This window comes from Alnus glutinosa, chromosome 2, assembly GCF_958979055.1.
Source record: "Alnus glutinosa chromosome 2, dhAlnGlut1.1, whole genome shotgun sequence".
Lineage (NCBI taxonomy): Eukaryota > Viridiplantae > Streptophyta > Magnoliopsida > Fagales > Betulaceae > Alnus > Alnus glutinosa.
Window position 1 is genome coordinate 29,181,872 of NC_084887.1, and position 9,671 is coordinate 29,191,542.

The 9,671-nt window shown below is 36.8% G+C and overlaps 1 protein-coding gene across 1 annotated transcript; it reads left to right on the plus strand.

Annotated features, from left to right (window-relative positions):
* Positions 1 to 492: 492 nt before the first annotated feature.
* LOC133861152 (LEAF RUST 10 DISEASE-RESISTANCE LOCUS RECEPTOR-LIKE PROTEIN KINASE-like 2.5) lies at positions 493 to 9,255 on the plus strand. The gene is made up of 3 exons (XM_062296869.1): positions 493 to 1,263; positions 7,589 to 7,624; positions 7,734 to 9,255. Exons 1-3 carry the CDS (start codon positions 519 to 521, stop codon positions 8,894 to 8,896), a joined length of 1,944 nt encoding a protein of 647 aa, XP_062152853.1. The 5' UTR covers positions 493 to 518; the 3' UTR covers positions 8,897 to 9,255.
* The last annotated feature ends 416 nt before the right edge of the window (positions 9,256 to 9,671 follow it).

Genomic DNA, 9,671 nt, shown 5'->3' on the forward strand with positions numbered 1-9,671 from the left:
TGAATCCTCTCCGGTTGAGAGGAATTGGAAAGGAGCCGGTCCTTTATACCTAATAGTATAATGATAATTTTACTGGGTATAAAGGACCGACTCATCTCCGATTGAAATCAACTAAAGATGATCCTGATGCTTTAGAATGAGTTTGTTTTATAAGTTTTAAAGTCATCAAAGAGCTTCCAAGTCTCCTCTCCTAACTGTGAATTGACCGTTAGTGGAAAAGCCCTCTCTTTGTATCTGATTACTTCCAATATATATCAATCTCTGACAATGGATCCCCATCACTACAACATCAATATAATGTCCTGTAGGGAACCGCGTTTAGGAATGATAAGCACCGTTGTTGTATTGGACTTGGTCACCTAATTGTGATTTGACGGTCGTTCCAATAGCAGCGTCTCTTTGACAACTTTCACCCCCAATCCCAACTTCCTCAAAGCCCACCACCTCCATTCATATCATGCAATTCATAACACCCATTCATTCTCTCTCTCTCTCTCTCTCTCTCTCTCTCTCTCAAGATGCAATATCCCAATCTCTTCCCAACCATCACTCTGTCCTTGGTGATAACAACCTTGTTCTTAATCCACTTCCCATCGTCTTCGTACTCAGATAATGAGGAATACCTAAACTGCAGTGCACCGTTTGATTGTGGGGGCATGGAGGACCTCAGTTATCCTTTCTGGGGATTAAATAGGCCAAACTATTGTGGACACCCAGCTTTTAAGTTAAACTGCAATGATGGTATCCCACTAATCAAAATCACGAACCTGAATTACCGAATCCTTCATGTCAATAACACGTCGCAAACTCTCATGGTTGTTAGAGGGGATTACTGGAACACCGTTTGTCCTGCTACGATCGTTAATACAACCATAGATTTCACCGTCTTTGCTTATAATTCAGCTACTACCAACTTGACGCTCTACTATGATTGTCCTGCTTCTTCTTCTTCTTCATATCAGCCGGATACAACTCTGTTTAATTGCTCCATAAACAGTACCGCTGTGACCAATTACTATTCTAACAGTACCGTTGCAAACTTATTGGGGTCGTGCACCTACAACGTTAAAGTTCCAGTTCTGCAATCAGCAGCTCAAACTGGGAGTAGTTTAACTGAAGCTGCACTGGTTCAAGCTATCGATGGTGGCTTCATGTTGGAGTGGGATGCAAATGACAGTTTGTGTGATAGTTGTCTAGGGACCGATGGACAGTGTGGGTATAACACAAGAACGAGCGAATTCACGTGTTTTCGATCAACAACAGGTAACTATTTTGTTGTCTTTCTTGCTTCATTTCTTGTCTATTTGTTTAGATGTAGATTGGTATCTCCTTTTGCTTGTTTCATTTTTCCTAAAGCGTGGCCGCTTTAATGGAGAAAAAAGGCTCTGCGTATCAAAGCCTTAGAATTTTGGTAGGATCAAAGGCTATGAAACCAATTAAGCCAGAGTTGATTCCCTTATCATTCGCTAGAAAGAAAAGAAGCTGAATGTTCTAGATACAGCCAAGCAGAGGTATGAACCCTGCATCACCTTAAGAACAAATTATGGGGTAACCTTAAACAAGTTTTTCACCTTAGACAGAGACATCCTGTAGGCTTGAATTGGGATTGGCAATCAATTTTGTCCATTTAGGTGTTGTTGATAAAATTTGGACACAAGGTGCTAACGTTTCTCCTATTATTGGTCTTTCAAATCCATTCAAGTCCTTTTGACAAACACCGGATTCCATTCAAAACTTTCAGAGTTGTGTTTTCCGACCTCTTTTTCCTTCTTTTTTTCATGTTAGCAAAACATATGCCATGCTTGATGCTTCCAACGAACACAGGCTACTTTCAAATGTCTTTGTAGCCAAACAAAAGCCTCCCCCCTATAATTCAGACTAGAAAGACCCCCCCCCCCCCCCCCCCCCACCACACACACACACACACAAAAAAAAAAAAAAAAAAGGAAAAGTACATATAGCCCCCTAAACTACCAATTGTGTCAATATTCCCTCATAAACTACCAAAAAATGTCAATGTCCCCCTTAAGACCAACAAAAAGACAAAAATGACCCTAATTTTTTTTTATAAGACAAAAATGTCCTCATAAATTCAAAAAATTAAAACTAAAACTAAAAAACTTAAAAAAAAAATTAAAAAAAAGAACAAATTTTTAAATTTTTTTTTTTAAAAAGCAAACAAAAAATAACTGATTTTTTTTTTTTTTTAAAAAAAAACAAATGAAAAAAAGAAAAAAGAAAAACCAGTTTTTATTAAATTAAAAAACGAAAAAGAACAAATTTTTTTTAAAGAAAAAAAAAACGAAAAAACAAAAAATAACTGAAATTTATTTATTTAAAAAAAAATTAAAACAAATGAAAAAAAATCAGTTTTAACTAAATTAAAAAACGAAAAAGAACATTTTTTTTAAAGAAAAAAAAAAACAAAAAATAACTTAAATTTATTTATTTATTTATTTTTAAAATAAAACAAATGAAAAAAAAACAGTTTTTATTAAATTAAAAAAACGAAAAAGAACAATTTTTTTTAAAAAAAAATATGAAAAGAAAAATGAAAATTATTATTTAAAAAAAAAACAGTTTTAATTTTTAATTTTTTTTTTGGAATAATTTTTTGTTATTTTATATTTTTTTAATAATTTTTTTTAGTTTTTATTTTATTTTAATAATTTTATGAAGGGCATTTTTGTCATTAGGGGGACATTGACATTTTCTAGTAGTTTAAGGGGGGAGATTGACACAATTGGTAGTTTGTGGGGTACATTGACAATGATGTGGTAGTTTGAGGGGATTATGTGTACTTTTCTCAAAAAAAAAAAAAAAGAAGCTGAATTTCTTGCGTCGCGTGTATCATGTGGGGCATACTTTTTAACTTATGCTCCGTTTGTTTGGGCGTAAAATATTTTTTGGAAAATATTTTCTGTATTTTTCGGTATTTCGTGCAACCGAAAATGATGTTCAACATAAATCATTTTCAGTTTGACCATAAAAGCCTCTTTAATTTTTGGAAAACAATTAACGGTTTTAAAAACCGTTAATCATTTTTTGGATTTAAACTTTTCATTCTTACAAGCATGTTTGTGAGAATTTGCCACCGTCGAAGGTCCCCGGATTTTGGTATCTGATCGCCGGATTCCAACTCCGGCGACCGCCACCGGAATTCTGCCGATGCCAGATTCAAGCATTGTCCACCGCAATTCGGCGACGTCCGGCCACCGTCGCTAGATTCTGGCAACTAGATTTTGGCCACTTTCGCCGGAATCCAACACTAATGGCCAGATTTCAGTCTCCTTCACCGAAATCTGGCTAGTTTCATTGGAAATTTGGCTCAATTGGCCAGATTCCAGCCACCTTTGCCGGAATCTAGTTAGCCTAGATTTTTTGCCATTGGTATTTTTTTGTAGGAGCCAAACACTGAAAAATATTTTCAAAGAAATCATTAAAAATATTTTACGACGAAAAACATTTTACATCGAAACAAGCAGAGCATTAATTCATAGTAGGTAGATAGTAGTTTTCCCACTAAAAACATGAAAGTTGACTTTCCTACAAGAAAATTAACTAAAAGTAGAACAAAAAATAATTAAAAAAAAAAAGGGAGGTAGAACAGTGAACCCAATGAGAGTAATAATATAAAGAAGATACTTATACTAAATTTGAAAACAATGAATTTTAGTCTATTTTTATTTTCTGTTTCAGCTTTTGATTTTTGATTTTATTGATTGCATAACATTGGCCAAATTATGTTACTAAAATATTTAGTTCAGTATATAATTAGAAAAAGAAATATTATTCAAAAAAGAATGATTTTCAAATAACATTATTCAGCTTTACTTTAGGGTAAATTGATGATAAATCCCTAAGTAAGCGCGGGATTTGAATTTTCGATTATTTACAATAGATCCCTTTGTGAGTTTGTCATTCAAGTTTACTGTAGACCGTTAGTACGTCAGCATTTTTGCTTAAAATAATATTTTTGTTATTTTATTAAAAATTAAAATCTAAAACCTAAAAAAAAAGAAAAAAAAAAAAAAGAAGCATTGCTTCATCTTCTTCTTCAACCTCTTGACACCTCCCTCCATCGTGGTCGATTGTTCCTGCCCTGGTGATTAGCCACTTCTTGGACCAAGATAGAGCTTGATTTTTGTAGCTTAGCATTCCACTTGATACGGGGCTAAAATAATTTGAGTTGTCTCCGATGAATCGGAAGAAGAGAAAAGGGTGTCGGTCTCGTGCTCTATTCCCTCTTCCTCTTCTTCTTTGTCGCTACTATACCACCACCCACCAAAACTCAGATCCTGAGAAGACTAGCTTAGGGAAAGAGTTTTATGTACTTGTTCTTCATCTAGGTTGTCTTCTTTTTCTTCGTATTCTTGTTTGAACTAGTGGAAGGGATTCAAGGGCAAGAATGGAGAGACGAGAGGGTAGTTTTGTCCGTCGAGGTTGGCATAAGCGAAAGGCGAACATGGCTCTGAAACTTTTCTTTTTGGGAACAAATATTTAGCTGGAATTATTGAGTTGTGGTTGATAGTTTATGGGGTTTCGAATGGTTTTGGTCTACAAATGGACCTCGATCCGCCATTGGAGGGAGGCTTCAGGAGGTTGAAGAAGAAGATAAAGTTGTGGGATCTTTTTTTTTAGGTTTTTTTTTTTTTAATTTGAAATTTTTAATAAAATAGCAAAAATATTATTTTAAGCAAAAATGCTGACGTTGCACTAATGGTCTACAGTAAACTTGGATGACAACCTCACGGAAGGATCTATTACGAATAATCGAAAACTCAGGCATCTATTTTTCAAAATTAAAAAGTGATAGAATAAATTCAAATCGCGCATTTACTTAAAGATTTATCATACATTTACCCTTTTTTTCTTTTTCTTTTTTTTGCCGGCCACATATGTATGTCTATAATCTATATCATCAACATGACATTTGAAATTGAAAAATATATGACTTTTAATTTAAAGGTGTTTCCTAGCATACCTTATAAAACGACTCTAATAAGTAAACATGCATCATGTCAAATGGTACCATTGCATAGACATTGTTCCCTTAATCACAGAAATCAGAAACGTTGGTTTTACACAAGAATCCAAGAAATCTCATGGATAAAAAAACTCTTTTTTATGAATAACTATAGCTTGGAAATCAATAACAAACAGTTTTGCAATCTTAAAAGCAAGATTAAAATCATAATTTCCTCGCAGTATAAATTATGGCACTGCTTACGGGTGGGGCACATAAAGGCATAATGACCACGACCCTCGCAATTATAACATCCCCCACTTCGTTTATCACTCTTACCATCCACCATGGATTGTCCACGTCGTTCACCTCTATCAGTTGGAACTCCCTCGGATGGCATGGGAGCTTTTGGGAATGTTGTCTCCTTGAGGTGGTCTACTTGTTGTAGGGAAGATCTTGCGAGGGGAACCATTATTCTAACCGGATGAAGAACGCCTTGCATTCGTATGCTTGGCTTCTTGCTCCAACCGTAGGGCTAGTTGATAAACTTCGTCAAGACTCGTTACCTGAACAGTGATCAACTCCCTACTGATGTCTTCTCGAAGACCAACTTTGTAGCGGGTGAGAGACTAACGCTCTGTTTCGGTAAGGCGACTGCGGATGCTCAACTCGTGGAAACGATGGGTGTATTCGTCCATCGTTGTATTCCCTTGCTTGTGTGCTAGCGAATCGACAAAAACCGAATCTTCATAATCCAAAGGCAGATACTTTTCCTATAACTTGAGTTTCATCTCGGAAATGGGTGCTAATCAGAGACGATGAAGATATTCTTTAACGCTATGCCACCAAACACGTGCTTGCCCTTTAAGTTCATCTTCACGAAACGTACCTTGCGATCTGGGGAGAGACCGAACCAATCAAAATAATATTCTAAGGTGGTGAACCAATCCTGGAACGCGTAGGGATCTAGTTTGCCATGGAAGTCTGACACGTCGACTCAGACTCTCTTCGTGATATCATCTACCAAATAGTCATGGGCTGGTTGACGGCCCGTGAAGTGTGGGTGTTCAAACCGAGGCAAAGGTTGGTAATCCCACATATGTGTGTAAGGATTATGCCAAGCTAAATGATGTGGCTTGGAGTTTAGGGGCTGCTCTTCCTTGGCTCAGTAATTCTTTGAGCCATCAGTAGATTTCTTGGCTTCATCTTCAACTTTCACGAACTTCCCGCGATCAGCCGATCCGTCGGGTTTGGGAAACACATGCTCCCACATGAATTCAAGACGTTTAGACATGGTGCTAAACTTGTCAACCAGATCAAACAGCGCATCGTCACGCTGTTGCTAGTGTAATGTTGATCTCCATACGTCTTGCAGCTTCGGGTTTGCATCTTGACATGAAGGAGAATAATAGACGACACAAACAGTAAAAGAAACAGAGGATCCTTTAGGCTCTAATACCAATTTGACGTAGGGAATAGATAACAAAATAGAACATAAAACTTTAATTCAATCACGTATAGTAACGAATCACCCTTGGGGGTGAGAAGTCTCATCTCAAAGTTAATAAAAAAACTCTTATTTTAAAAACTGAAACTTTCTGAGATACAAAGACGTGCTTAAATAATCATACGCAAACCCTAAACCTAGAGTGCAAGCTGTTGGGCTCATGCCCATTATTAGATTAAAACTTCTTACAAAGATCTACATAAATAAGAAAAAGACCAACATAATAAATACTTATTTGTTTCCTAATGGAATGAGGACTACTGACGCCGTCAATTCGATTCTGAGCCTCATTGAATGCAGCGTTGGTGTCAGCCTGAAAATCCTCAAAACGACAACTACGTCTAAGCTCAGAACTAATTCGTCCATGCTTGGGGAGGTTTTGATGGAGGGTTTCAAGGTGAATTATAGTGATGTGTACGGTGATACGCGTGCCAAGTGTTTGGTTTGGGGTGCGCAATGTGGGTTTGATTTGAAGTCAAGCGAATTAGTTTGCCTTTGTATCAATCAGACATGTTCCGCGCTAGGCATTCAACCTCTTTTTCTCGACAAAAATTGCGGTTTTGATTCGGAATGATCCATCCTTGAGTTGGAAATGAAAATTCAAAATCGGTAATTTTGGTAGGTTAAGTAGGACATTGCTTTCGTAATGGAAACAGTAGAAATTGTAAAACGTTTTATGTAGCGTTTAAATTTGTTCAATTGGGTCTTGTCTTTGTCGTTTATTTCTTTTCTTTGGATAGAAAATGTCTTTGTTATACGTTTGGTTTGTCCGATAGCCTTTAAAAGTCTTTACAGGCAGTATATATAGAACAAAATGCCTAGACCATTTTGCTGCGGTGATGAGTAATTTGCATAGTTTGCTTTTAATTAATTGTTTCATTCTCGACTTGACACCTGCTTTCTTCCCCCATTGACACCAGTTTGTTTGTTCCATAGCCTAGTTGGTTTCAAATCTAAGGAAAAGATCGGTTTCAAAACGCAGTAAATTGGATTAATTGTTGAGATTAAATTAGGCCTTGACTATTTGTGTATGATGATTTGATTAAAGATGTTCCTGTATAAAATATCTTTCGTGCTCATTTGACTGACATTTCTCCATCCTTTGACTGTTACAGGCAAGTCTAAGAGTAATATTGTACCCCTTGCACTAGGTAATGTTTTATGATGTTACAAGTTACAACTGTACGTTTTGCATCTTTTCATTGAGTTGGGTATTGTTATAGAGAAGAAATTTTATCCGACTCTTGTTTCTATCTTCAGGCATTGCCATAGGAGGTGTTGCCATTTTTCTAGGTTGTTTGGTCTGTTCGATCAGATCGCGTGTCAAGGAATCTCAAAGCATTAACATAGGACAATTTTCAAGTAATTCAATGGTTTGGGGGAAAAAAGATGCAAAGAATGATCACTTCAATACTGAGGAATTCATAAAGAACTACGGATCAATAGCCCCAAAGCGATATACTTGTTCAGATGTGAAGAAATTGACCAACTCATTCAAAGAAAAAGTAGGACAAGGAGGATATGGTGTTGTATACAAAGGGAAGCTACCTGATGGGCGTATGGTGGCAGTGAAAATCCTGAGCGCGTCCAAAGGTAATGGAGAAGAATTTATGAACGAAGTGGCTAGCATTAGTAGAACATCCCATGTTAATATAGTCACTCTTTTAGGTTTCTGCTACGAAGGGACTAAAAGAGCTCTAATCTATGAATTCATGCCATATGGATCTCTTGATAAGATCATATATCATAAAGGACCCGCAATTACAAATTATCACTTGGACAACAACACTATCTTCCAAATTGCGGTTGGCATTTCTCGAGGACTAGAATACTTGCACCGTGGATGTAACACAAGGATCCTACATTTTGACATAAAACCACACAATATACTTTTGGATGAGGATTTCCGCCCAAAAATCTCTGATTTTGGCCTTGCTAAACTATGCAAAACAAAAGAGAGTATTGTGTCAATGACGGGCATGAGAGGGACTGCAGGATATATTGCACCAGAAGTCTTTAGTCGGTACTTTGGTGGGGTCTCCCACAAGTCTGATGTCTACAGCTACGGAATGTTGGTTTTGGAAATGGTTGGAGCAAGAAAAGAAATTGATAGTGAACTCTCTCAAACCAGCAAAACATGCTTTCCACATGGGATTTATAACAAACTTGAACAAGGTGAGAGTTTTGTAACTCCAGGGGATATAACAGAGGAGGAAGAAGACACAATAAAAAAGATGGTAATGGTGAGTTTATGGTGCACTCAAACCAATCCTTCAGATCGGCCATCAATGGGTAAGGTGATCGAGATGTTAGAAGGTAGCCTTCAATCCTTACAATTTCCACCAAAGCCTGTCATGCATTCACCTGTGAGGTCGCCTCAAGATTCTTCCACAAGTTCACAGTCACTGAATCCATCATTTTAAATGGTGACAATTGTATGATAAGATTCAATAATTTTAAATAAATAGGTTGTGATGAGTAGTCTACTCAAAGAGTGGTGCAAAAGTAATCTATTTGGAATGGATGGAGTCAAGTTGAGGAAGGGCTAGATTTTGAGCAGCACTAATTGGTCTCTGCATAATCTTGTTTACATGAGTCGGTTCCTCTCTGTGTATTGGAAGCATTCTCATTTCCTTTCTCCTCTGAAACTGTAATACTTCCTCTGAGTGATCTTAAACCTCCTTAATCCCCTTTGTGTTTTGGTCATGTACTTGCCCACGAAGAAAAAAACAACTTGGTCAACACATGGATGGGTATTGAGTTCTTCATAATTTTTCCTACTTTTTCTAAGAATCACTTTTGAAAAACTCTCGACATTACTTTTTTTTTTTTTTTTGCCTTTACTCCAATAAAATTTTATTTCTAATTTTTTATTTTTTATTTCCTTTTCTCTACCCGACCGAATCTATCGATGACTTCACCATTGTACCAACCTTGAATTTCCTCACAACCACCAGGTTCACCACTAAGAACTCGACCACCATTTCTACTCACAGCTTCACCAAATTCTGGACCATCTCCACAACTAAAAGCCTAAAGTTGTTGTATACTTTGATCATTGAGACCCAAACAACCATTACCATCACTGACCTCACCAAACAGCCGTGAAATCGCTTCCCCAATAGTCAGGACCATTACTATTCCCGCCCACCAGCAAGTTAGGGTTTAGAAAGATGAAAGTTAGGTTAAAATAAGAAA